At 44.6% G+C, this 27,009-nt stretch overlaps 1 protein-coding gene across 8 annotated transcripts in view; it reads right to left on the reverse strand.

Annotated features, from left to right (window-relative positions):
• Ascc1 (activating signal cointegrator 1 complex subunit 1) overlaps positions 1–27,009 on the reverse strand; it is an 89,495-nt gene that overhangs the window by 59,215 nt on the left and 3,271 nt on the right. For 4 of the 8 annotated variants that reach the window (XM_075980200.1, XM_075980196.1, XM_075980202.1 and 1 more), the window contains exons 3-6: positions 26,011–26,110; positions 24,284–24,307; positions 22,210–22,307; positions 20,669–20,847 (exon numbers count right to left, since the gene is read on the reverse strand). In XM_075980200.1, the coding sequence (XP_075836315.1) occupies positions 20,669–20,847; positions 22,210–22,307; positions 24,284–24,307; positions 26,011–26,110 (401 nt within the window). The remainder of the gene's footprint in view (positions 1–20,668; positions 20,848–22,209; positions 22,308–24,283; positions 24,308–26,010; positions 26,111–27,009) is intronic. The other 4 variants (XM_075980201.1, XM_075980199.1, XM_075980204.1 and 1 more) reach the window with 1 other exon arrangement.

Below are 27,009 nucleotides of genomic sequence, written 5' to 3' on the forward strand. Positions count from 1 at the left end.
GAAGCCACCTAAGCAGAAACCTTGTGGGAAGGGAAAATTCAAACTTTATGCCCTCCCATCCATCCCCACTCCTTTAAAACAAGAAACCCTGTGGTGGTTTAAATAGGAACGGTCCCCACAGACTTATGTGTTTGAATACTTGGCCCATAGGGAGTAGCACTACTAGGAGATGTGGCCTTGTTAGAGGAAGTGTGTCACTGTGGAGACAGGCTTTGAGGTCTCATGTACGCTCAAGCCATGCCCAGTGTGGGCACAGCTGCTTCTGCTGCCTGAGGATCAAGATGTAGAAATCTTAGCTTCTTCTTCAGCACCATGTCTGCCTACACACTGCCATGAAGATAATGGACTAAACCTCTGAAGTGTAAGCCAGACCCAACTAAATGACGTCCTTGTAAGAGTTGCCACGGTCATGGTGTCTCTTCACAGCAATAGAAACCCTAACTAAGACAACCACATTGGGACCTGATCACCCAGAACTGCCAGTATGTTGGGTGATCTGAACTTGGCAGTGACATCATTGAGGAGGTGTCTCTGAAAGGAACAGTGGTTCCTTTCCCAGACCTTTGGACTTCAGGGTAGTAGTTTTACTCTCACCACCTCTTAACTGAAAGCCACAATCAGCTCATGAAAAACTATTAAACAACATCATTAATGAAACTGTCAACTGTCCCTCTAACTCTCCCTATTCAGATCAGAGCATCAGATAATAAAGTAAGATCACAGATTTTAGCCAGTGGTTCTCTGATTTTGATAGTCCATACTGTATAGACTGATGACATGACCACTCCGTGGTATAGTTAGGGGAAGGGCTTCATTGTAGATATGAGAGAGAGAACAGCCAGAGGCATCTGGAAGAGTCCAGAGCAGAGAAAGTAGTAGACTGAACATGACCAGCAGGTTGGACCTGGCCAGTGCTATCTGTGAGAGAGGGGAGCATAGCAGGGGCAGAGATTAGAGAAAACATAGTCAGAGAAGCAGGAGCAGGGCACAGAGGGCAGCCAACATTATCAAGAATAGCAGGATAATAAGAAGAATGCGGAGCTAGGGGCTGGGAATCCTGTGATCTGGAAGGAGTTTAGGGTAGAGGCGGAAGTGAGAAGGGCAGGATACAAGCATGGATTTGAAATGTGTAACAGGTACTTGTGATGTTGAGGGAGTCTGGAGAGCAGTGTGGGTTTTGGTGGTGTTGATACTTGCCACAGGCAGTCATATGTCCCTCCTTCTGGTAGATAAGAACCAGTTTCGCAAGTTGCTGAGGAATGCTGACTTTTATCTAATGGACAGAAATCCCCCTAGAGTTCAGGTTGAGCTCACTGAACTATCTTTTCAAGTTTCAGGAACGGGAGTTTCCTTTTAACCTAAACACACACATGAAGAAGTTTCAAGTTTGACAGCTGTACACTGTAAACCACTGTCTGTCCATTCCTGAGTGATTTAAATACCCTGGTTGCATATGGAAAGTCAAACACAATTTGACTTGGGGAAGAAAGGGGTGGAGGGAGGCAGAAACTGATGTAAGAGAGTTGGCTTCTGGAGAAAGGGAACTGAAGAGGAGGTGGTGGCTCTAGCAAGGGGAGGGTCAGGCCTCTGCAACAGGGCAGCAACAAATAGCCTGCCCTCCAGCCGTCTCACCTTTCTCCAGTCTCCTCCCTGGCAGGAGCAACACCCATTCCAGCAACACAGGGCATCACTATTGTGCTTAAAACAAAGGGGAAAGTTAAAACTGTGAGGTCAGGGGCACTGAGGAAGATAAGTAAGATTTATATATGGGTAGAGACCCAAGCTAAACAGATAAAAAAAAAAAAACTGGGCTCTGAAAAAAACAAAGCCGGCCTCAGTGGGCTCTAAGCCAGCTCCCACCATGCCCTATCCACCCGCAAAGGAGCATACAAATGCACCAGTATCCTTCCACTTCCCCCAGGAAATGGCCCAGCTTTATGAGCAGGTTCACCTTTTCACATATCCCTGCATCTAGTTGTAGCTGACTATAATGGCAGCTTCTAAAACAGGCCATTCCAGGACTAAGGAGGATACTATATGCAGCCACTGGTAATGGAAATTTGTTTCTGCCTACTAGCCTGCTAAAAATAAAACCTGCCTGACGATCACTCTACTGGTACCTGGTATGAATTTTTCTCCTTCAAGAGCTCAAGAGCCAAGACTTTTGCCAAACTGGGATGGAAGGGAATCCAAGAGGAGGTATAGTCTCCCTGCCCACAAAAGCACCAGCCGTCTGGCAGTCACATGTCGCCCCAGGGTCTTGGCAGAGTTCAGGGTTGGAGGCTCTTCCCTGGGGAAGCTTCTGTCCATCCATACATTTCATTCCATTTCTTCCATCTTTGGGGAGGGGGGCACTCAGGCAGCAGCTCTGCGCCGGGGACAGGGGAGGGCACCTACGGTTGTTTGTAGTATCATTGCAAGTATCTCTCAGTGATGTTCATGGGTGATCCCCAGGCCCCATCCCTGTGTCAGACTAGTTTCCATGGAGATAGGATACTGAGTCCCTTGAGACTAGAACTGCCAGCATGAGAATCCTTCAATCACACATAGCATCTGCCCAGGTTGGCAGCAGAGCCACTGATGCCCTGTATTTCCATTCCATTCTGGCTATACCAGCATGTCTTACAGAATCTCAGGTCATTAATGACAAACAGATTTTGTCATTATAAACTGAGAAAAACAAATGCCAATTAAAACTATACTGAATACTTCCTCTCACCCATCAAGTGACAGTTCAAAAGCCCAACCACACAAGTGTAGGACAGGCTGTGGGGACGTGAGTGCTTCCACGGTGCGAGTGAAACGCAAACGCCCTATAACCCAGCACTTGGGGGCAAAGACAGCAGGATCAAGAGTTCAGTGGCAGCCTGGATGCCCAGGCTTGAAAAGGTGGGGGGGGGGTCAAGGTTTTAGACTGAAATGTATCAGCCCCACCCAGTCCACCCCCATCCTTGTGTCAAGATGTTCACTCCCAGTGGAACTGTGTTTAGAGAAGGGGCCTTGAAGCAGAGAAAATGAACTCACGTCACTGGGTGGAGTTCAAATCCAATACAGCTGGTATCCTTATACAAGAAAGGAAAATAAGGAAGACACAGAGAGAAAGTCATCTGCCATCTTAGTAAGACATTGCGCCAGGCTCAGCTCTGCTCGCACCTGGGTTTTCATCGTACAGATTCCACAGCTGTGAGAAAAGAAAGCTCTCTGTCTGCGTCTGCTGTACCCTGTGACACTGGCCCAAGCAGAACAATACACCCAGGGATTCTAGTCCTGGAAATGGATACTTAAAACATAGTTTTTGCTTGTTTGGGTGGTTTTGGTTTTGGTTTATTGAGAAAGGGTTTCTCTGTGTAAACAGTCCCGGCATTGCTAGACCAGGCTGGCCTTGAACTCAGAGATCCACCTGCCTCTGCCTCTCAAGTGCTGGGATTACAGGTGTGTGCCACCACACCTGGCATGATTCTTTATATAGTTTTGACTTTTGGAAGTATCTTGATGGCATACATATTAAAAAAAAGAAATTAACGAGAATTTAAAAGGGAAAAGAACTAAAGCTGAAGATGAATGAAAGGGGCCAGGGGTGCACCCTAGTATAATGTATCCTTAACATGCACCAAACTGTAGCTTGTCTCACAACAACAACACATACTGGGGTGGGGGAAAATGAATACAAGTTCGCACCAACTAAAAAATACATATCTGGTTTTTTCTATTACACTTTTGGGTGGGGTTGAGGGAAGATTTACAAATTCTGAATACTTTTTCTCTTATCTTTTTTGAGGCAGGGCTTCAAGACAGTCCAGGCTGCCTGAGACTACGCAGCCCAGCGTTCAGTAGTATTGTTGTCGTCATCCCACATACCCCAGCCCAGCCTCCCCCGCTCAAGCCCACAAGGATGGGCAAAACTACCAGGGGCTGATACCTCTGAAAAAACCAAAAGAAACCCTCCCCTTCCTGTTCATTTTTAAAAATTTTACTTATTATTTAAGTTATTACAGTCTCTCTGTGTATGTATATACATACATGCACACATGTTCAAGCCACAGCACACATGTGGAGGGGTCAGAGGGCAACCTCTGGGAAAACAGCTGTTTCCTTCCACCATGGGGGTTCCAGGGCTTGAACTCGATTTGGCAGACTTGACAGCAAGTGCCCTGACCCACTGAGCCATCTCAACAGCCCCATTACATTGTTTTCATCAAATACTGTGTCATGGCAACAAAAGCCAACCGACTAACCTCACCTTCCCCTCTAAGAGACCACCCCTTTATCAGCTCAGGTTTACTTGCTAAGGAAACACTGACTACTGGAAACTAAATAGATGAAGTGAAGAAAACATAGAACAATGGAATATCTCAAGGTTACACGAACCCAAGTCTTTAGGGGATTTTGAGTCATGAGGTCATCCTGTCTTTAACTCTACTGGAAATCCATAAAGACTTACTAGTAAGTCTTTTAATGAGCAGAGAAACATCAAATTTTACCCTGCTTAACACTGTCATCTACCAAAATAAATATACAAATAAATTAAAATAACCAAACCATATTTTTACAGAATTGTCCAAATTAAATATAAGATCAAACAACCTTAAAGACAGTGGTATAAATCTCGAGGGCCATTGCTTCTCTTTGCTCGGAATATATACTCCTACCTAAAGTCTGTTCATTGAAACAAATCAAGACCAACATCAAGTCCTTTACTCCAGGGCTTAATTACGCCGGGCTCTGCTCCAAGTCTGCCATTATTTGGAGCTGGAACTGTTCTGCTCCATTAGGTTGGCCACCCAGGCTGGCGCCTGACAATTCTAATGGTATTGACCTTCCACCCAAGAGAGGCAGGCAGAGGGTGAAGTAACAGGAATTTCCTGGGGCAGTTTTGTCTGGATGACAATATGGCAAAGTCACATCTCTGAGCCTCAGTTTCTTTATGTATTAAGCAGAGTCTCACAAAGCAAATCTAAAGCAGCCTTCTGTTAAGGCTGAGTCGGGTTCAGAGCCCCAGGCCACAGCCTTAACTCTGCCCGCAGCTGCTGCTGTAGTTTACCACTGGCCGTCACACCATCGTCACCAACTTCACTTTATCTTTTAGATCCTAGGAACTGACTTTAAGCTAGGCAACTGTTCAACCACTGAACTATATCCCCGGGCCTTTTTTTATTTTGAGGCAGAATCTTGCTAAGTTACTCAGGCTGTCCTTCAGTCCACACACAGTCCTGCTAGGCCGTGCACTTGCCACCATCCTGCCTCAGCGTTGCAAGTCATTCAGACAACAGGTGCGCAGATCACACCTCAGGCCCATCTCATTTTTCGTCTAGCACTCCAGGAAATGCTGGCAATGTAACTCTCAAGCTGGCAAGCTTGGGGGAAAGGCCTGAAAAGGGTACAATGGATTAGCCCCGCCCCTCCATGGGGCATTCTTTCTTAACATTCAAATCACACAAGCCATTCCCCAGGTGCATCCAGGAGAGAGCCAGCAAGCAGGCAGGAAGCCTCTCTTGGGCCTGCAAGGCCATGCTCATTACAAGATGACTAAGAAATGAACTCAGGAGAATCTGAACACTGTTCTACCTTGACAGTAGATGCTGATTGTCAGGAACAAAAGCAAATCATCAAATCACACATGTCCACCATGTGCTAGCAGCTCCAGGAGTTACAAAGGCTTGTGCCTTGGTCCACAATATCGTCTCAGGTTCTAACTCTACCCTGTTAGCAACCCACTGTTGCCAGACAAGTCATGTCACCTTCCTAAGCTTCAGCTTCCCCTTCTATAAAATAGGAGAGATCGCCTACCTTACCGCTAAGTCAAAGGTCCTATACCTTATTTCACACGGAACCCATAACTAAGAACCTGCTAAGAAATCAGGCATCTGTGAAGGCCTCACCAATTCACTTCCTGGTGCTCTGTGCAAATGAAAAGGGAAACATGGAGGCTGTCCTTCTGCTCACAGGTATTATTCTATGGCAAAATCCCATCGAAGCACTTCTGGGCAAACGATAGAAACTTCACTAACATGTGAAGATATCCAAATAAGGCGGAGTGATGAGTGTTTGGCTCTGCAACCAGACAAACCAGACTCAGGTTCTAACTCTGCCCGCTATCAGCAGCGTGGCACCGAGGTGCTCTGAAACCAGACGACACCTCCGTCTCAGGTCATTTATATGGAGTCTCTGGCACACAGCAGCATGGAACAAACACAGGCTGCCTTCTGCGTCCTACACGAGTGGGAAACACTACACAAGCCATCTACGTCCTCTGTTCTAGCAGCGCTGGGAGCTAAATGAGGCTCTGCTGAGTCATTCCCTTTATTCCTCTAGAGCGTTCGGGAAAAATGACTTTCATTTGAGAGCCTCTATGTGTTATTAATGAAATAACCTTGTTAAGTCGTATACACTGATTCTTCTGGCTTATAAATTCTCTCTATTCAGACACAATGAAAAAGTAAAGCAATTCTTATAATGAAAGAACAGCCAAGCAGCAGCCTTCATGTGGCCTTTCCTGTGCACTGTTTAGATTTTCTCCCGCTACAGAGAAGAGCCCTTCCTCACTTAGCTTCTGTGAGAGCCATTACGACAAGCTTATGTTCCTCAGGGCTTAACTGTGTCTCCAAAAGCTGCTTACAAGCACTGGTGAGCAATGATTCTAGAGCCAACACCAATTCCCAAAGTCAGACACTGATGAGGAGTGACAGGGCAGCTGGTCAAGGGCAGATCTCAGCTTCTGCTTTGCTTCTCCTCCCATACACTCCCTTCAGCAGAGCCAGGGAGCACTAGGCCACCGAACTACACTCCCAGCCCCTTAGTAGCCACCTGAGGCCACTCTTTCCCTCACCTCTACCCTTTTAACCACAGAACTAGCGCAAGTCCTATTTGCTGTATTAATTTGATAAGGCACCACCTGACACGCAGCACTATCTACAAGCCGTAGTTCGCTCTAAAATGAAGGCATTTACTCGTCCCATCAACACTGTGACTCCAGTACTATCTCCACTTTGGAGAAAGCCTATGAAACATCGCTGGAATAGATCCACACATGCTGGAAACCCTAGCTTCCTTCAAGAGCCTGTATTAACAGGTTCCTGACTGGTACTGAACTCTTAGTTCTCACGGCATCCTCCATACCACCTTCACAATTATTTTTCTACGATGCCAAATGCACCACACTAGTTCTTTACAGGAGAAATACAAACTAAGATGCTTCAGAACCTGAAAGCTACTTATCTTCCCTTTGGACCCTACATCATTCCTGCCTACGCACTTTCCAGTCTCAAGAAACTCTTCATCCTCCCCTTACACCTCAAAAGGGCCAAATCTTCTCCAGATTGGCCTGGCAGAAACCCCGCCCTCCCTTCAAAATTCTGTGTCACTGACCTTAGCAAGCCTTCTCTGATTGCTACAGAATGCCCCTTTGGATGCCCACTAAAAGTCTATTTCCCCCCAGTAGGGTGTGGGATCTTTAAGAGCAGAGTCCACTATTACTATGAAATGCAGATTTACAATGTGGTGTGTCTATAGTGCACGCGGTAAGCATTTAATAGAGTCTATGAACTGAAACACAGCTTCACAACTGCCGCCCTCTGTCCAAACTGTGACATATGTGACAGCTGCAAGGACCTCTCTTTCCCACTTTCCTAAGCAACATCTTCTTATAGACGGACATCATCATTCTAAATCATCTCATAAAATAACTGCGAATTTTCCAACCTCCCTAATATATAAAGAATTCTAAATTATATGTTAAAGTTTTCATATATAATTTTCTTCTTCAGTGAATAACCCTACTAGAAAAAAATAATAACCCTAACTGGGGGAGTAGTAGGAGAACCCAGACACAAGAGCCATTTCAGCCCAACGGCAGCTTCAAACAGTATGAAAATCGTGTCTCGGGAGCTATAAGTGACTCAGGTTATCTAGGCAGCCTGAAAACTCCCTGGTTGCTGCAGGCAGATCTATAAGCCTTCAGAATGCTCCACCACACACAGTCTGAATTACTGTTTTTCATTACTGATGTGCTTTCTACCAGACCCTGCTGTGAGATAAAGTGGAATTACAGCGGCATCACTAGCTACCAATGACTGAGAGACACACAGGGTTGTAATATACTTCTTCAACTTCCAGACAGTAAGACATTTACGAATCATAATGTGAGCAAGGAAAGACTGAAAAAATAAGGTGCCGTTTACCTGCAGATCACAGAGATGAAAAATGCCTTATCGATGTCTGTGAGCAGCTAAATCCCACATTAAAAACTCGGGCTTAGGGAGCGGAAGTACAGGGACCATGGCAATAATGTCTATAGTCAAAATAACATTTCTTATATAACTGAGAGTACAAAGGAGGTAATTTCAGGAAACACTCTGCTAAAAGTAAATTTCACTTCCTTGGAGAGTGAAGGGTGAGGTCAAGGACAAGCATGCCATCAAACAAAGAGACAGAAGAGGCCACTTATTTTAAAGGAAGTAGTTCAAGGAAGGGTGATGAAAGGACAGAAAGAGGCTTCTCAAGCTCAGAATGGTAGCACACGCCTATTATTCCAGGACTCAGGAGGTGGAGTCAGGAGGAACAGGAGTTCATGATTATCCTCAGCTGTGTATCAAGCTCAAACCCAGCCTGAGCTTCATGAGAACCTTAGTATGAATATATTTGGTAACAGATCCTCTGCTGAGATATTAAGGCAAAAATGAAGTCATATGGATGGGCTCCCACCTGCTATCTGAGCCCACGAGAGAGAAAATCAGGACCAAGAAGCACAAAGGGTGAGGACGCCAGAAGACGGCCATCTACAAACCCAAGAGATTGGTTTTGAAGAAGTCGATCCCACCAACTTATTTAGTTCAGATTTCCATGCTCCAGTTCTAGAGAAATGAATTGGTGTTGTGTAAGCCCTCCAGGCTTTAGTGCTTTGTTCTTGTAGTCCTCCACAATAATACAATGTCAACAAACAAAAATCAATTATCCCTATAATAGTGACAAACTGAAACAAAAAGAAAACTGTAATTTTCAAAAAGGCTACTTTTTGAAATGCCATCACAAACAGGAAAAAATAAGGATAATTTTAATATAAATAGAAAACTAATGTCAGACATGTTAGTTCACACCTTCAATCTAAGCACCTGGGAGGCTGAAGCAGAGGATCACTTTAAATTAGAGGCTAATCTAAGATATATAATGGGTTTATATAATCTGCAGAGTAAGACCCTATCAAAAAGCCATTTTCCTATGTCTTAAACAACGGGATGCCTATACCATCCCACCACACCTTTTTCCCCAGGTAAGAGTCTCATCATTGAGCCCTGGCTGGCCTGTAACTTACCACATAGATCAGGTTGGCCTTAAGCTGAGAGATCCACCTGCCTCGGGCTCCCTAGGGCAGGGATTAAAGATGTGGATACCACACTACTGATTCCACCCCGACCCCTTTTAATGACAATGAAACTCTATCAGAGATTTCAGGTGAGCTTAAGAGGAACCAAAATAAATCACAGGTCTGCAGGTCGTTTAGCCTCTGAGGAGACGCTGTTACCTGAGTGAACGAGTACAAGGTCCTCAAGGCTCCTCGGACAGAATTCACCTGACCTGGGATCACACGTGCAGACTGCCACTAGAAAATGACTGCATTCTAACGCCAGAATGGAAAGCACCAGAAAGCCTCTCCCACATAACGGGGATGATAGTCCCTCACTTATTTCCTCTTTTATGCTGTGCTCTTCCCCTGCTGCTCTCAGAGAATGGTTTAAAAGCAGGAAGGCGGCTATGTCGGTATGAAGTCTCCCTGAAAGCAGGACGGAAGTAATTCAGGCTGATTAAAGCCAGCATGATGCTCATAGCAGACAATCTCATTCTGGTAGAATTAAAGTGATCTTTCCAGTATTTGCTCCCTATCAGCCTATGCCAGTAGCCAAAAAAAAAAAAGCAAGAAGATGAAAAGGTGTGCAGACACACACAGACAGACTAGTCCCAATGCACTTGTCTCACGGCAGGCAGGCATAACACTGAAAACAACTCGGACTGAGCTTCAGTTACATTTGTATTTACAAAACATAGAATTTCAAAACTGACCAAACTCGCTGCCAGTAAAAATTGATGCTTGGGCACTTTGTGTTTCTGGATTTGCTTCTTTTGTGTCTTGTACTGCCAGGCCAACTCAGTGTCCTGCCTTTGAACCACATCTCTCAGGTCAGTGCGTTTGAACTTCTAGCCCATCTTCCATTTACAGGCAAAAAGAAATCACCTTGCTTTGAAATGTTAAATGAAAACTATGCTCTAACACATATGTGAGTGTTTGACATACACATAAACCTTGTTTAAGCCCTTAAAGCCAATTTTGTCATTAACAAAGAGTTGGATAATCTCTATGATGTCCAGGTTGTCCCTCACAGTTGTAAAGTGTGAATCTATTCACCCTCATAGTCTCATTGTTAAGTAATCAATTTTATAATTCTCAACACTGATGCACAAAGCACCTGATGTCCAATACTCTATACACACATATCTATCTCACCACACTTTAGTGCCCTGAATCCAGCTTTAACGGGACATGCCTGGGAGTGGTGGCACACACCTATTGTGATCCAGCACTTACAAGGCAGGAGACTTAAGGGGCCAAAGCCAGCCTATGCTATACATGAGACCATCTAAAAAGCCAAAATAAGGGGACTGATGGTGCTGGAGAGATGGCACAGAAGTTAAGAGCACTGGCTGCTCTTCCAAAGGATCCAGGTTTGATCTGAAGCATCCAGAAGGCAGTTCACAACCCTCCGTATCCCCAGTTCTAGGGAATCCAATGCTCTCTTCTGGCCTTTGCAGGTACCAGATTCATATATGGTATATACACATACATGTAGACAAAACACCCATACACATAAAATAATATAAAATTTTAAATAAATAAATGGATTAGGAGAGAAGGCCCAGTAGTTAAAAGAGAATTTCTGGCATTCAAAGGCACAAGTAAATACACGGTGCATACACATGTTCTCACTCTCCCCTTCCCTCCCTTTCTTCCTCTCTCTCACACATACACTAAATAAATCTTTTTGAAAAATAACATAAAACAATAAACAGGGCAGCAGAAGCAAAAGGAAAGGGGAAAAAGAGGAAAGGTAGGAAGGGAGAAGGGCGGAATAAAGAAAAGATTTTGTCAGGCATGGTGGTATCTGCCTGTGAGCCCCACAAAATGACACCTGCCTGTGAGCCCCGCATAGTGGCACCTGCCTGTGAGCCCCGCATGGTGGAACCTGTCTGTGAGCCCCGCATGGTGGAACCTGTCTGTGAGCCCCGCATAGTGGCACCTGCCTGTGAGCCCCGCATGGTGGAACCTGTCTGTGAGCCCCGCATAGTGGCACCTGCCTGTGAGCCCCGCATGGTGGAACCTGTCTGTGAGCCCCGCATGGTGGAACCTGTCTGTGAGCCCCGCATAGTGGCACCTGCCTGTGAGCCCCGCATGGTGGAACCTGTCTGTGAGCCCCGCATAGTGGCACCTGCCTGTGAGCCCCGCATGGTGGAACCTAACTGTGACTAGGCATGGTGGTACAGGTGGTACACGCCTGTGATCCCGTCATGGTGGTACAGGTGGTACACGCCTGTGAGCCCTTCATGGTGGTACAGGTGGTACACGCCTGTTAGCCCGTCATGGTGGTACAGGTGGTACACGCCTGTTAGCCCGTCATGGTGGTACAGGTGGTACACGCCTGTTAGCCCGTCATGGTGGTACAGGTGGTACACGCCTGTGAGCCCGTCATGGTGGTACAGGTGGTACACGCCTGTGAGCCCGTCATGGTGGTACAGATGGTACACGCCTGTGAGCCCGTCATGGTGGTACAGGTGGTACACGCCTGTGAGCCCGTCATGGTGGTACAGGTGGTACACGCCTGTGAGCCCGTCATGGTGGTACAGGTGGTACACGCCTGTGAGCCCGTCATGGTGGTACAGGTGGTACACGCCTGTGAGCCCGTCATGGTGGTACAGGTGGTACAAGCCTGTTAGCCCAGCATTTGAGAAGCAAAGGCAGAACAATCAAAGCCCAACCTCAGTTGCATGTTGAACTCAAGGTCAGGCCTAAGCTAAATGAGATCCTGTCTTAGAAAACTAGAAATACATTTTTTAAAAAGAGCTTAAAAAGCTGGGCATGGAAGCACATGCTTTTGAATCCCAGTACTTAGAGGTAGATCTCTGTGAGTTTGAGGCCAGTCTGGTCTACATGAGTTGCAGGACAGCCAGAGCTAGACAGAAAAACTCTGTCTCGGGGGGGGGGGGGGGGGGGGGACTTAGAAAAAAACATTTATACTATCAAAACTGCCTTCACCTAATCTGTTCTGTTTTCCAGAGAGCGTCTCACGTTTCCCAGGCTGGACCATAGTCTCTGTGCACCTGCGAATAACCTGGGCCCTTACATCCTAATGCCAGGATTGCAGGCATACACTGTATCCTGTTGATATAGTATCGGGCCCTGACCCCAAGGCTTCCAGCATGCTAGGCAAGCACAATACCATCTGAGCAACAACCCCCACACCATCTGATCTTAACTCTAAATGACACAACTTTAACCTAGCCAACAGGAAATATGGAAGCGCAGCTAACACTCATTAAATATTCACCATGGCCCAGGCACCATGCTGCTCTTTCACTCACTCCACTCTTCCTACAGCGCTCCCAACCAGGCCGTTAGACTCGTTCATTTGCACAAGTGTAAGCAAGGACTCCAGAATCAGAGCAGCCCGCCTCTCTGAAACTACGGACACTAACCACAGTTGCATTTTATCTTCCCCTCCCTTTTTTTTGTTTTGTTTTGTTTTGTTTTTCGAGACAGGGTTCTCTGTGTAACAGTCCTGGCTGGCTTGGAGCTTGATTTGCAGACCAGGTTGGCCTCAAACTCACTAAGCTCCACCGCCCTCCGTCTTCCAAGTGCTGGGATCAAAGGTGTGTGCCACTACCGCCAGGCCCAGATGTTTTTATTACTCTCTTCATTACACAATTAAGAAAACATAGCATGGACATCCATATAAAAAGGGAGCAGCCTGGAGAGGTAGCTCAGTGGTTAAGAGACTGCTGACCTTGCAGAGCAGCCAGGTTTGGTTACAGAACCCACATGATGACTAACAACTGTCTTCAACTCCAGTTCTAGGGAATGCCCTCTTCTGACCTCTACAGGCACTTCAGGAACATGGCACACAGACCAACACATAAAATAAATATAAATAAATCTTTAAAAAAATAATTTGCCTTCGTTTAGTGGGTGGGGGTAGGCAATAAAATGAAAATCGGGGCCTTGCACATACAAGGCAAACCCTTAGTACCTAGTTACAGCTACAGCCCAGCTTCACACCTTATACAAAAATTAATTGAACTAAATAGCTAAAAATAAAAAAGCAAACAAATAAAACCATATAAAATCTTTAAAAAGACACAAGTAGTTTCACATTTTACAACTATGTGAAAAGTCATTAACTGTGATATCGGAAGATCTACAATACAAAAAAATTATAAACTGGACCATCAAAATATATTTATTCCATAAAAAACAATTGATAATAGAATAAAAAGACAAACTCCATACTGGGAGAAAACATCTGCAAATCATACATTCTTAAAAGGACTAGCATCCAGGATGAAAAAGAAGCAAGTGTGTGTATGTGTGTTTATACAACAGTTTTAAAAAAAGATAATTTTTCTTTTTCTTTTTTTGAGACACAGTCTCACTACAAAGCCCTAGATAGCCTGCAACTTGCTATTAGACCAGGCTGGCCTCGAACCCAGAGATGCACCACCTGTCTCTGCCTTCTGAATGGTGCATGTCACTACACTCAGCAACAATCCAGTTTTAAAGACTTCTAAAAATCTCTTATTTTATTATATGCGTATCTGGGTGTAGAAGTTAGCTTGATTTGGGAAATATCATCTGGGTATGTATATTATGTATATGTGCAGCACAAGTATACAGGTGCCCTGAGAGGTCAGAACAGGTGTCAGATCCCCTGGCACTGCAGTTACAGATGATTGTGAGTCACCATGTGAATGTGGGGACCTGAATCCGGGTTCTCTGTAAGAGTTCCAAGTGCTTTTATTAACTTCTGAGCCATCTTTCTAGTCCTGAAAACAACCAATTTTAAAATGGGCAAAAACATGAAAAGGTAACTCACCAAAGAAAATATAACAATGAGCGAAAACACAAAGTTGAGTATAATTAAATATCATTGAGTCATTAGAGAAATGGAAATTAAAACTATATTGAAACGCTACCCCATAACTATTAAAATGGCTAAAAGATAGTGAAAAGAGGGCTGGGAATATAGCTCAGCAGTAGAGTGCTTACATAAGACCCCATGTTTCCCAGCACCACAAAGTAAGAAAACAGCGGCAATACAAATGCTGACACAGACACAGAACAACTAGAATTACCATATGTGGCGTGTGGAGATGCAAACTGGCACAGGCACCCTAAGAACTGCTTGGCAATCTCCAAATTAAAAAAAAAAAATTATTAGGAGAAGGGGAAGAATGTGTGTGTGTGTGTGTGTGTAGTGTGGGTCCGATGAGGGGTGTATGAGTGTGTGCAGTATGTGGGTCTGGTGAGGGGTATGTGAGTATGTCTGGTGAGGGATGTGTGTGTGTATAGTGTGGGTCTGATGAGGGGTGTATGAGTGTGTGCAGTGTGTGTGTCTGGTGAGGGATGTGTGTGTGCAGTGTGGGTCTGGTGAGGGGTGTATGAGTGTGTGCAGTGTGTGGGTCTGGTGAGGGATGTGTGTGTGCAGTGTGTGGGTCTGGTGAGGGATGTGTGTGTGCAGTGTGTGGGTCTGATGAGGGGTGTATGAGTGTGTGCAGTGTGTGGGTCTGGTGAGGGATGTGTGTGTGCAGTGTGTGGGTCTGGTGAGGGATGTGTGTGTGCAGTGTGTGGGTCTGATGAGGGGTGTATGAGTGTGTGCAGTGTGTGTGTCTGGTGAGGGATGTGTGTGTGCAGTGTGTGTGTCTGGTGAGGGATGTGTGTGTGCAGTGTGGGTCTGGTGAGGGGTGTATGAGTGTGTGCAGTGTGTGTGTCTGGTGAGGGATGTGTGTGTGCAGTGTGTGTGTCTGGTGAGGGATGTGTGTGTGCAGTGTGGGTCTGGTGAGGGGTGTATGAATGTGTGCAGTGTGTGTGTCTGGTGAGGGATGTGTGTGTGCAGTGTGTGTGTCTGGTGAGGGATGTGTGTGTGCAGTGTGGGTCTGGTGAGGGGTGTATGAATGTGTGCAGTGTGTGTGTCTGGTGAGGGATGTGTGTGTGCAGTGTGGGTCTGGTGAGGGGTATGTGAGTATGTCTGGTGAGGGGTGTATGTGCACAGTGTGTGGGTCTGATGAGGGGTGTATGAGTGTGTGCAGTGTGTGGGTCTGGTGAGGGGTGTGTGTGCACAGTGTGTGGATGTGTGTCTGGTGAGGGGTGTGTGAGTGTGTATGTGACTTTGAGTAGGTGGGGCATGTGTGCAAGCCACAGCACTCATGCGGGGGTGAAAAGACAATTCTGTGAACGCAGTTTGCTCCTCCCAGTTCACATGGGCTCCAGAAACCAAACTGAGGTTGTCGGCATGCACAGCAAACACTTTACCGGCTGAGCCATCTCACTAGTCCTGGTAACATTTTTTTTGTTGTTTTGGTTTTGGTTTTGGTTTTTCTAGACAGGATTTCTCTGTAGCTTTGGAGCATGTCCTGGAACTAGCTCTTGTAGACCAGGATGGCCTAGAACACACAGAGATCCACCTGTCTCTGCCTCCTGAGTGCTGGGATTAAAGGCAGGCACCACCACCACCCGGCCCTGGTAACATTTTTATAAAGTTAAACATATGACTACAACACATACTAGGAATCTCCCTCCTGGGTATTTATTGTAAGAAAATGAAAACTTATGTGTATATAAAAACTACTACAAAATTGTCCATAGCATTCCATTCATAATTGCCAGAAACTGGAAAAGTCCAAAGGACGTGCAGTAACAAACAGACAAGTAAAGAAAACTGTACCGCACCCATGAAGCAGAACCCAGCTCAGGAAAAATGAGAAGTGGACTATAAATATATACTACAGTGATATTTTACTATAAAGCACAAATAATCTGAAGATTGGAGCGCAAAGCCAACCACACTAGTCAGCCGTACAGGCCAGGCAGTGGTGGCCACACCTTTAATCCCAGCAGCCACACTAGCTAGCCATAGAGGCAGGAGGGTGATGGTGCATGCCTTTAATCCCAGCACTAGAGAGGAACATAAAGCGGGATGAGACAGGGACTCGACCTCTTTCATTCTGAAGATTTTGTTGAGGTAAAAGCTCTCTAGTGGTTGACTGCTTTGCTTTTCTGATTTTCTTTTTATTACTCATGCTACAATACACAGCATGGGCGAAGCTCAAACATTACCCTAAGTGAAAGAGGCCTGTGCAAACAGCCCATCAGTGTGAGTCCATGAATATGACATGCCCAGAAGAGGCCTGTGCAAACAGCCCATCATTGTGAGTCCATGAATATGACATGCCCAGAAGAGGCCTGTGCAAACAGCCTATCAGTGTGAGTCCATGAATATGACATGCCCAGGAAGACAGAAATGAACACCGCTAGGATGGGAAGGGCAGCTCTGAAAGGGCTGCCTGCAGTCATGAGCCTGCTCTAGATCTGAACAGTGATGACAGTCACAGGAACCTGCATTTTAGAGACCAGAGCTCCAAAATAAACAATTTAAGCTCCAAAGCTAATTTCACTGTAAGATAGTTCTGAGTATAATTATAATTTTTAATCCTTCCATCCTGACAAACTACGTAAAGAACATTTTAAACTTGGAACTTTTAAGTAGACAATCTACGTTAAAAAAAAAAATCTCTCAAGAACAAAAGAAAGAAAAAAAACTATACTGGATGGTGGTGGCACACACCTTTAATTCCAGCACTTGGAAGGCAGGGGCAAGCAGATCTCTGAATTCGAGGCCAGCCTGGTCTACAAACCAAGTTCCAGGATAACCAGAGCTGTTACACAGAGAAACCCTGTCTTGAAAACTAAAACCAAACAAACAAAAATCTCTCAAGCTCAGAAAACAGAAAGAAGGAGAGGAAGATTCAAAGAGCTAAAGGTCCAGGGGCTGGAAAGATAGCTCAGCAATTAAGAGCATTAGCTACACTTGCAGAAGATTCAAGTTCAGTTCTAAGCACCCACATGGTGGCTAGCGATATCAAATAATAACTCCAGTCCCTAGGGATCCATCCTCCTCCTCTGGCCTCCACAGGCACTGCACACGTGGTACACTTACATACAGGCAAAACCCTCATACACATAAAATTAGAAATAGATAAATCTTTCAAAAGAAAAGAGACAAAAAGGTCCAGAGGCAAACAGCATCTCTGAACATCGATAGCTAATCACTCATTAGCCCACAGCAGCTAAGGCTGCCTGCAAAAGACCTGCACAAGGTCAAGCAGGGAACAGTCCAACAAAGAGGAAGCTTAGAGGTTAATGACTGCTGATGGCTGCCGGGGGAGGGAGAGTCAGTTTTCTTTAGGGGGTATGGTCCATTCTTATCTGCCCTCCTGCAACCCACCACACCCTGTTTAGTGCGTGTGCGTAGGCCCCACGCCACAGCACACATGTGGAAGACAGAGGACTACTGTGCTAGTAAGTCATCTCATTCCATCATTTAACCAAGCATTTGACTATGAGTTTGTCAGGCTGGTTTATCATGCACCTTTCCCCCACCCTCTCCCTCACCAGCCTCTGGGAGATGTTTCAGAAAACTTGGTTGAGAGAATTAATGCTATAGTGAGTGTTAGGCTGCACCATCTGGTGTATGGAACACATTCGGTATCTCTTTAAGCTTCTTTATAGCTGTGCTTATACCTTGCCCTGACAAAGCTATTTGAAATGTGACCTATATGCAGAACCTGCAAGTGCTTAAGAGACAAGCGACCTGAAAATACTACAACCTAACAAAGCCCTTCCTGCACAGCATCACACTCCATCACACGGCCTGGGTGTCCTCTGGAGCACACTCTATAAAGAAGAGGCTGGAAGCGGAACTTCTGCCTCTTTTATCCCTCCCTATGACAAAAACAACACAGAAGAACATCTAGGATTGGCAAAAGCAGGGAAACCACCTAAAGAAAATTTTGCTTTCGAATACATAAATTCCTTGAAGATGATTTGGATAACTACATGAAAAGACTCAAATACACACACTCCTTTTCCACTTCTAAGAATTCAAGTAAGAAACAAATCAAACTACTCACATCAGAGTCATTACGATAATGAAAAACAGGAAAATAGAGACTGTGTTAGATGGAATACTAAGTAGCATTCAAAAAACTAAGTTATCTGAGCCAAGTATGATGTCACATCTTTGTCATCTCAACTGCACAACAGGCTGAAGCAGGAGACTGCAAGTTTCAGAAGAGCCTGGCCTGGGCAACAGAGACAAAGCCCCTATCATAGAAGAAAGGAAGGACATGGGGGAAGGCAGAGAAAACAGAAAACATCATTTGAAATATGTTATGTCACTTTAGCCTTGACTGTTGTCATTTCATATTTGATCTCCAAAGAACAGTAGAAAATTTGAGGGCTTTGTCCAATGACAACATGTATAGACTGCTGTTCCAAACAAAGCAGAATATAAAATCACACATACACCAACGTGGCTTGGTTTTTTTATTTGTTTTTTTTTTTTGGACAGGGTCTTGCTCTTTAGCTTAGCCAGCCTCAAACTCAAGCTCCTCCCACTCTCAGCCTCCTGAGTGCTATGGGATCTGTAATTGCTTCATGACCTTTATTCCTTTTGTTTTCTAACTCTGCTTTTGCTTTTGTTTTTTAAAAAGTCTCACTACTGGGGGCTGGACAGATTGCTCAGCAGTTAAGAGCTCTGGCTGCTCTTCCAGAGGTCCTGGTTCAATTCCCAGCTGCAATATGGTGGCTCATAACCATCTATAATGAGATCTGGTGCCCTCTTCTGGCCTGGAGACAGAACACTGTGTACATAATAAGTAAATCTTTTTTTTTAAAAAAAGGGGGGAAGGCAGAGTCAGGCGGATCTCTGTGAGTTCAAGGCCAGCTGGTCTACAAGAGCTAGATCCAGGACTGGATCCATAGCTACAGAGAAATTCTGTCTTGAAAAACCGGAAAAAAAAAGTGCTGTGGGAACTCCTGTGTTGTAATAATAAATGACTATTTATCCTAGACTGACCTTGAACTCTAGATTCTCTTGCCTCAGCCTGGAATGCTCAGATTTCAAGCGTGCACCACCATGCCTGGCTAAAGTTTATTCATCTGTTATCCTAGTCACAAGAATTTCACTGTTACTACCGGGCGGTGGTGGTGCATGCCTTTAATCCCAGCACTCGAGAGGCAGAGGAAGGTAGATCTCTGAGGCTGGCATGGTCTACAAGAGCTAGTTCCAGGACAGGCTCCAAAACTATAGAGAGACCCTGTCTCAAAAAAACAAACAAGGGCTGGAGAGATGGCTCAGTGGTTAAGAGCACTGCCTGCTCTTCCAAAGGTCCTGAGTTCAATTCCCAGCAACCACATGGTGGCTCACAACCATCTGTAAAGAGGTCTGGCGCCCTCTTCTGGCCTTCAGGCATACAGACAGAATATTGTATACATAATAAAATAACTAAATAAATATTTTAAAAAAACAAACAAACAAAAATTCACTGTTATATAACCATTATGGAGGCAGATTTATTTTCTTTTTTTATGTGTATAAGTGTGTGGGTACTACATGTATACCTGTTGCCCACAGAGGTCAGAAGAGGACATTACATCCCCTGGAACTGGAGTTATTGGATATCAAAGGTACTCTTCACCTTTGAGTCATCTCTCCAGCCCTACAATTCTATACACCAATTTGTCTTTACCACACAACTGCCTAGAGGCAGAAGATCAGAAGATAATGGTACTTCCTTCATCCTGCCACCCAAAAGGCACGGTGGTATGGAACACTGTACACACAGGAACAGCCTTCTCTGCAGGCATGATGGTACACATCTGCAATTCTAGCACCTGGGAAGTGCTGGCAGAAAGAATCAGAGTTCAAAGTCATCCTCAGCTGCATAGCAATCCAATCCCAGAAGATCCCATGTCCTTTTCTGGCCTCTTCAGACACCAAGCAACACATGGCACACAGACTACATGTAGGCAAAACTCGTGTATACACAAAATAACTGGAAATTAAAAAGACTAAAGGACTGGGGAGATGGCTCAGTAGGTAAAGTGCTTACTGCACAAGCAAGAGGATCCAGTTTCAGATTCCCAGCACCCACATAAAAGCTAGGTGCTGTGGCAGATATCTATATCTTCAGTATGGGGGGGTGGGTGCAGCGACAGAAGAATCCCAGGGGCTAGCTGACCAGCCAGCACTGCCAAATGGCAAGCTGTAGGTTCAATGACAGACCATGTCTCAAAATAGAAGGTGGAGAACAGGAGAGAGGGAAGACATCTACCTCTACATGGGTGGGTAGACCACACACACACATGCATGCACACACACATACACACACACACACATACATAAATAAATAAATAGACAGACAGACAGACAAACAGACAAAGAAAGATAAATCTTTAGAGCAATGCTCCACATCTTATATCAAAACCTATGGGGAGGTATGTCTATATTCCTGTTTGAATTATGAACCATTTCGTGCTGTTTAAGAAAATTTGATTTTGTTTTCTACTTACCATGGAGCACTTCTCCAGTACTTCCTCCTGGAACTTTAGAAATCTTTCCTGCACTTCAACTTCATTGAGGAAAAAAGACAGGAAGTGAGTGAAGGGCTGCTTCCTTCTAAACGTGTCCAGAAGAACGTCAATCCGAGTTCGGGCTGAAATCACGCCATTTCGATGCTGACCAGTAATCACTGCAAGCAAAGGAAAGAAAACATTAAGAGGCTAAAGAACCCACAAGTGCTTGACAGGTAGACGTCATCTGATATTACTATCTCTAGGGATCACCAAGGCGAAGAAAACTGCTAGTGAAATCGATGTCAACAGAATAAATTTGAAAATAAAGTATCTGGGGGTGGGAAGGTGGGAAGGTCAGAAAAGGGCTTACAGCACAAACACTAAGACCTGAGTTTGGCTCCCAGATGTGGAGAGCACATCTGTAACTCCAGTGTTTAGGGGGTGGAAACAGACAGACCCTAGGGCTCGTTGGCCAGGGTTTAGCCAAATCAGCAAGTTCCAGGATCAGTGAGAGACCCTATCTCTAAAATAAACACACAGATAAATAATTAAGATGGAAATCAACTGAGAAAGAAAGACACTTAATAACAACCTCTGGTTTCCACATGCAGAGATGCATGCATACCTAAAGGAACGTGTGAACAACACGCACACACATGAACACCCTCACTTCTCTGTCTCTCTGTCTCTGTCTCTCTGTCTCTCTCTCTCTCTTGCTCAAGTATCTGAGCCAGGACTGCAACCCAAGCATTTGGGAGATAGTGACGTAAGGATCAGGAGTTCAAGGCCAGCCTCACCTACATAATGAATTTAAGGCCAGTCTGGGTACCCTGACTAAAAAGAGAGGGGGTTGGGGAGTGATCAGTGAGATGGTTCAATGGATAAAGGCACTTACTGTTGTCAAGCCTGACAACCTAAGTTCAATCCCCAGAACCCACCTACTGGAAGGAGAGAACCAACTCCTGTACAATGTCCTCTGACCTCCATACATGTGTCATGGCACTATGTACCCACACACAGACACACACACACACACACACACACTAAATAAATATAATTTAAAAAATGTGAAGGCTGGGTGTGTTTCTGCACATCTGTAAAAGATAAATAAGTAAGAAGAACTAAGCGTGCCGTGTGGTGGAGGTGCATGCCTTTAATCCCAGCACTCAGGAGGCAGAGACAGGCAGATCTTTGCGAGTTTGAGGCCAGCCTGGTCTACAGAGTGAGCTCCAGGACAGGCTCCAAAGCTATATAGAGACCGTCTCAAAAAAGCAAAAACAGGGGCTGGAGAGATGGCTCAGAGGTTAAGAGCACTGTCTGCTCTTCCAAAGATCATGAGTTCAATTCCCAGCAACCACATGGTGGCTCACAACCATCTATAATGGGATCTGGCACCCTCTTCTGGCCTGCAGACACACCTGCAAACAGAATACTGTATACATAATAAATAAAATCTAAAAAAAAAAAAGCAAAAACAAAACAAAAAACAAACAAACAAAAAAAACTAAGTGCAAACATAAATGATGTCTAAGTCTCACCAATTTCTCCTTCTTGTCCGGGTTTAGGAATGTTAATAGATGTTTTCGTCTCCATTTCTATTTTCTTCTTGGTATCCCCTCTCTTTCCAACTATGTGCCTATAATATGAAAAAAAAAATACGTTTAAGTTGCATACAGCCAGAGACACTCCCTAAGAGAAAGACACTTCAATAAAAGTGCAGTATTAGTAGAGAAAAGTGTAAGTCACCAGGCTTCACAGAGCAAGCTCTCTTCACTCACAGGCAAAGGGGATCACTGACTCAGTGTGTAAACAGAAGACCCATGGCAGCAGGCAGGCAGGGCACTATCTGACAGCAGTGGCTAAGAGCTCACTTGTCCACAAATACAAGGCAGAGTGTAAGTCAGACTGGGCCTGATGTGGATTTTGAAATCCCAAAGCCCACACCCAGTGACATACCTCCTCAACAAGGTCACACCTCCTAATCCTTCCTAAACAATCCACTGACTGAGATCCAGACATTCAAATACAGGAGTCTGTGGGGACTATTCTCATTCAAAACACCACAAAGGGTAAAGGGCTTGGAAAAGAGACAGGAATACCATTCAGATAGTCTGTAGAACACAGAAGAGCCATGCTTGGTGAGATCTGGAATCAGAATTCAGGAGGCTGAGGAAGGAAGATCACTAGTTCAAGACTAGCCTGTGATACACACACACACACACACACACACACACACACACACACACACACGGGGGGTGGGGGGTAAGGGAAGAAAAAAGGAAAAACAGGAAGTAAACATGTAACCCTAAATTAAGCATAGCACAATTGTTGTTTAAGAGATTTCACCACAAATATATAATATTATATTATTGCTATACATATTATACGCTGCATGTGTTTGTGAATGGCCAGGTTCTGAGATACTGACAATCTGATGACTCACAGCAACCAGAGTGGAGACAACTTTCAACACTCCCCTGCAAATGAGACTAACTCATCACAACCCTACCATTCCCTCCCAGCTTCAGCCATCTACTACCGACTAATCTCCCAGCAGGTATGTGGTGCACACCTGTAATCTCAGCAGTTGGGAAACTGAAGCAGGCAGACTGCAAGTTCCAGGTCGGGGGAAGAAGAAAGGAAAGAAAGAAAAGGGTAGGGGCTCAGGGGGAGACTTCTCAGCCAGTGGTATCTACTAATTAGGACTAATTAGGACCAACATCTAATCTAGTACCCATATGTTCATCAGGAATACAAGAACTTAGGAGTCTACAGAATTCAAAAGTCCATCATCAGAATTAGACATTTAAGGAATTTTACATACATCAGCAGTAGACCTATGTACACGAACACATGTTACACTCATTTTGTTTTTCAGGAAGCTGAGTCACGTCATTCTGAAATCATATCTCCTAGGAGAAAATGTCATCAGAGCCTAGGAACAGAGTAAGTAAGCTGTCAGGGTTAGCTTTGGCTTCCCATTGGCTACATTCAAAGAGAATTTTATCCACAGTAGGTATTTCAGAATGTTCTCAAGGATGAAACTATTAGCCTTCAAACGCATTTGAGTTCATATTTGTAGCTCTCCTCCCTGAGTGAACCTAACTCATCCAGTATAACAAAAAACAGCAAGGACTCATGGACTTTTTAGACCACTTGATCTTCCGAGGCACTGAGCTTCTGACAACATTCTATTAGTGGTTAACGTGGGGGAGACCATGAGAGAGCATGCACATAAGCACATGCGGAAGTCACCACAGAGTGCATAAGCAATTCACAACAGTGATCCTCGAAAAAGCATGGCAGTCTTGGCAGGCACTGGAGATTAACAGAACAGACAAATCCCTGCCTTCTAGAAGCGTCCCATACAAACACAGACTATGATAAACACCACAAACCACACGCAGAGGCATTATAAAAACATACAACAGGATAATCAGTGATTGGTAGGGATGGCTGGGATCAAAGCAAGCTTCTCTAGGAAGGAGAATATAACCAGGTGAGAAAGAGAAAAAGACGGAGGCAAAGGGCATAGCACACACATGAACTCAAAGGATGAAAAAAAACCACAGCACATATGAGGAACTAAAAATACCAGGTGGGTGTTCGAACCTTAAGAACAAGGCAGAGAAAGACCTAAAGCAAAAGGAAAAGAAAACAAAATGCAGAATCAGCTAAGGCATATTCATGACTTTGGCCACTGCTTTAATGAACCAGAATTCCATCTGACAGTTTTTTAAATGTATTACTAGTGTGTCATGTGTATACATAGCACATATGTGGGGTCGCCCACCACAGTACGTTGCATGGAGATCAGAGAAGAACTTTGTGAGGTTGGTTACCACCTTCCATCTCTACAAAGGTTCCAGGGATGAAACTCAGGTTGCCAGGCTTGCACGGTGAGTGCCCTTACCTGCTGAGCCATCTCGCAAGCCCCCACAGGTGGATTTTAAGCAGAAGTGGTAAAATAATCAGATTTTCCTTTGAAAAAGATCATTCCAGGCCAGGCAGTGGTGGCGCACACCTTTAATCCCAGCACTTGGGAGGCAGAGGCAGGTGGATCTGTGTGAGTTCGAGACCAGCCTGGTCTACAAGAGCTAGTTCCAGGACAGGCTCCAAAACCACAGAGAAACCCTGTCTCGAAAAACCAAAAAAAAAAAAAAAAAAAAAAGATCATTCCAAGCCAAGTGAGGTGATGGACATCTGTCATCTCAGTAAATGAAAGGCTGAGGCAGGAGTTCCATGACAGCCTTAACAATAAAGCACGACCATGTCTCAAAAAAGAAAAAAAGGGAGGGAAATGGGAGGCGGTGGCGGGGAAGAGACAGAAATCTTTAATAAATAAATAAATTTAAAAAAGAAAAAGAAAAAAAATTAAAGGGGAGGTGGGGAGCTGGAGAAAATTGCTCAGTGGTTAAAGGCTAAGAACTCCAGTTCCAGGGAATACAGTGACCTCTTGTGGCCTCCACAGGCACTGCATACACATGGTGAACAGACATACATGCAGGCAAGACAACAACTCACATAAAAACAAATCTCAAAAACATGGTTTTAAATTGTTCCACCTTCAATGTGAAGGACTACGCAGAGAGCTGGAGTGTGGAGAGACTGTTGCAGTTATTTTAAGAACTCCACAGGATGGGCTGGAGAAATGGCTCAGTGGTTAAGAGCATTGCCTGCTCTTCCAAAGGTCTTAAGTTCAATTCCCAGTAACCACATGGTGGCTCACAACCATCTGTAATGAGGTCTGGTGCCCTCTTCTGGCCTGCAGACATACACAAAGACAGAACATTGTATACATAATAAATAAATAAATATTTTTAAAAAAAAGATGGAAATGACTTTAAAAAAAAAAAAAGAACTCCACAGGAGCACTTGCAGCTCTTGCAGAGGACCCAGGTTCAGTTGCGAGAATCCACACCATGTGGCTCACCACTACCTATTAACTCCAGTTCCAGAGGATTCAACAAATTCCTCTATGTTCCTTGGGCACCAGACACATAGGCAGTGTACATACATACATGTAAACATTCACACAGACATATTAGATAAATATTTCTTTAAAAAAAAAAAGAAATCCACAGGATAAAAGAGGTAGCCGTGAAGATAAACGGTAGGTCCAAAGGACATTTAAAAGTGAAAGTCAACAGGATGTGGCAATAGACAGAGAATGATTAGATTAATCTGTAATCAGTCCTCTGACATTTCAGGACTCAAAATACTAAACTCTTTCATCATCAGGAATCAAGCAGCACAGTAAGTGTGAAAGACTCAAGAGCTGGCTTCCTGCTGGGTTCCCTGAAAGTACTGTCCCCTGAAGCTGATAGGAACTCACTCACTTGTAGAGCAGGCTAGGGGCACTGACAGTGGCCCGGAATCCTTGAGGGGTCTGCTCCACCTCATAGGCATCACAGGGCTCATCAGAATATTCCATGGAGTCTGCAAAGAAACCATAACATCTCTGAATGCTGCCGCTCAACGGAAAGCAGCCTCCTCCCCTCTGCCAATCACTCTCAGGGTTTAAGACAAGAACAGGTGCAAGGAGCAGCTTGACTACTGCTTTAGTGTCCCCCTCATCCGCTCATAGAAGAAATAAAGAATAAAAACAACATGGTGGCTATTGTAAATTCTTCATCTCAGAACCTTGGGAAGGCAGTACATACATATCAATATTTAGCTGTTTCCTCTTAGAGAGCAAGATGCTGACTGGGCAGTGGTTGTGCACTCCTTTAATCCCAGCACTCGGGAGGCAGATGCAGGGGGATCTCTGTGAGTTCGAGGCCAGCCTGGTCTACAAGAGCTAGTTCCAGGACAGGCTCCAAAGCTACAGAGAAACCCTGTCTCGAAAAAAACAAGCAAACAAAAAAAAAAAGAGTCAGGATGCCTGAACAACATGTTTTACTATTATTCTATTCAGATGAAGTTCACATAATATAAACTCAGCCTTTTAAAATCTAATACTTTTTAGTATTAGAGCACAGAATTACTTTAATAAATTATTAATAAATAAGGATGATACTAAGAGAATTTATTCCTTAAAACCTCAACATAGAGAAAAGAGAGGCCAGGCCTTATGCCTGAAGGAGTTCCAGGCTGAGGCCGGGAGGCTGAGGCAGGAAGAGTATCAGCCTGAGTTATATAGTAAGGATATTGAGAGAGACACACACAAAGAGTAAGAATGAAAAAGAGGAGCCCAAGGCTCAAGGTTGACAACACACTGTAAGAAAGATCACAGGGAAAGTGACCCCCAAAGTTAAGGTACGGTAGAAACCCTTAGGAACCAAAAAGGGGCAACTGCAAAGAACTGAAAGGCTCTAAACCTAACCACATGGCCATTG

This window comes from Microtus pennsylvanicus, chromosome 7 (genome assembly GCF_037038515.1).
Source record: "Microtus pennsylvanicus isolate mMicPen1 chromosome 7, mMicPen1.hap1, whole genome shotgun sequence".
Lineage (NCBI taxonomy): Eukaryota > Metazoa > Chordata > Mammalia > Rodentia > Cricetidae > Microtus > Microtus pennsylvanicus.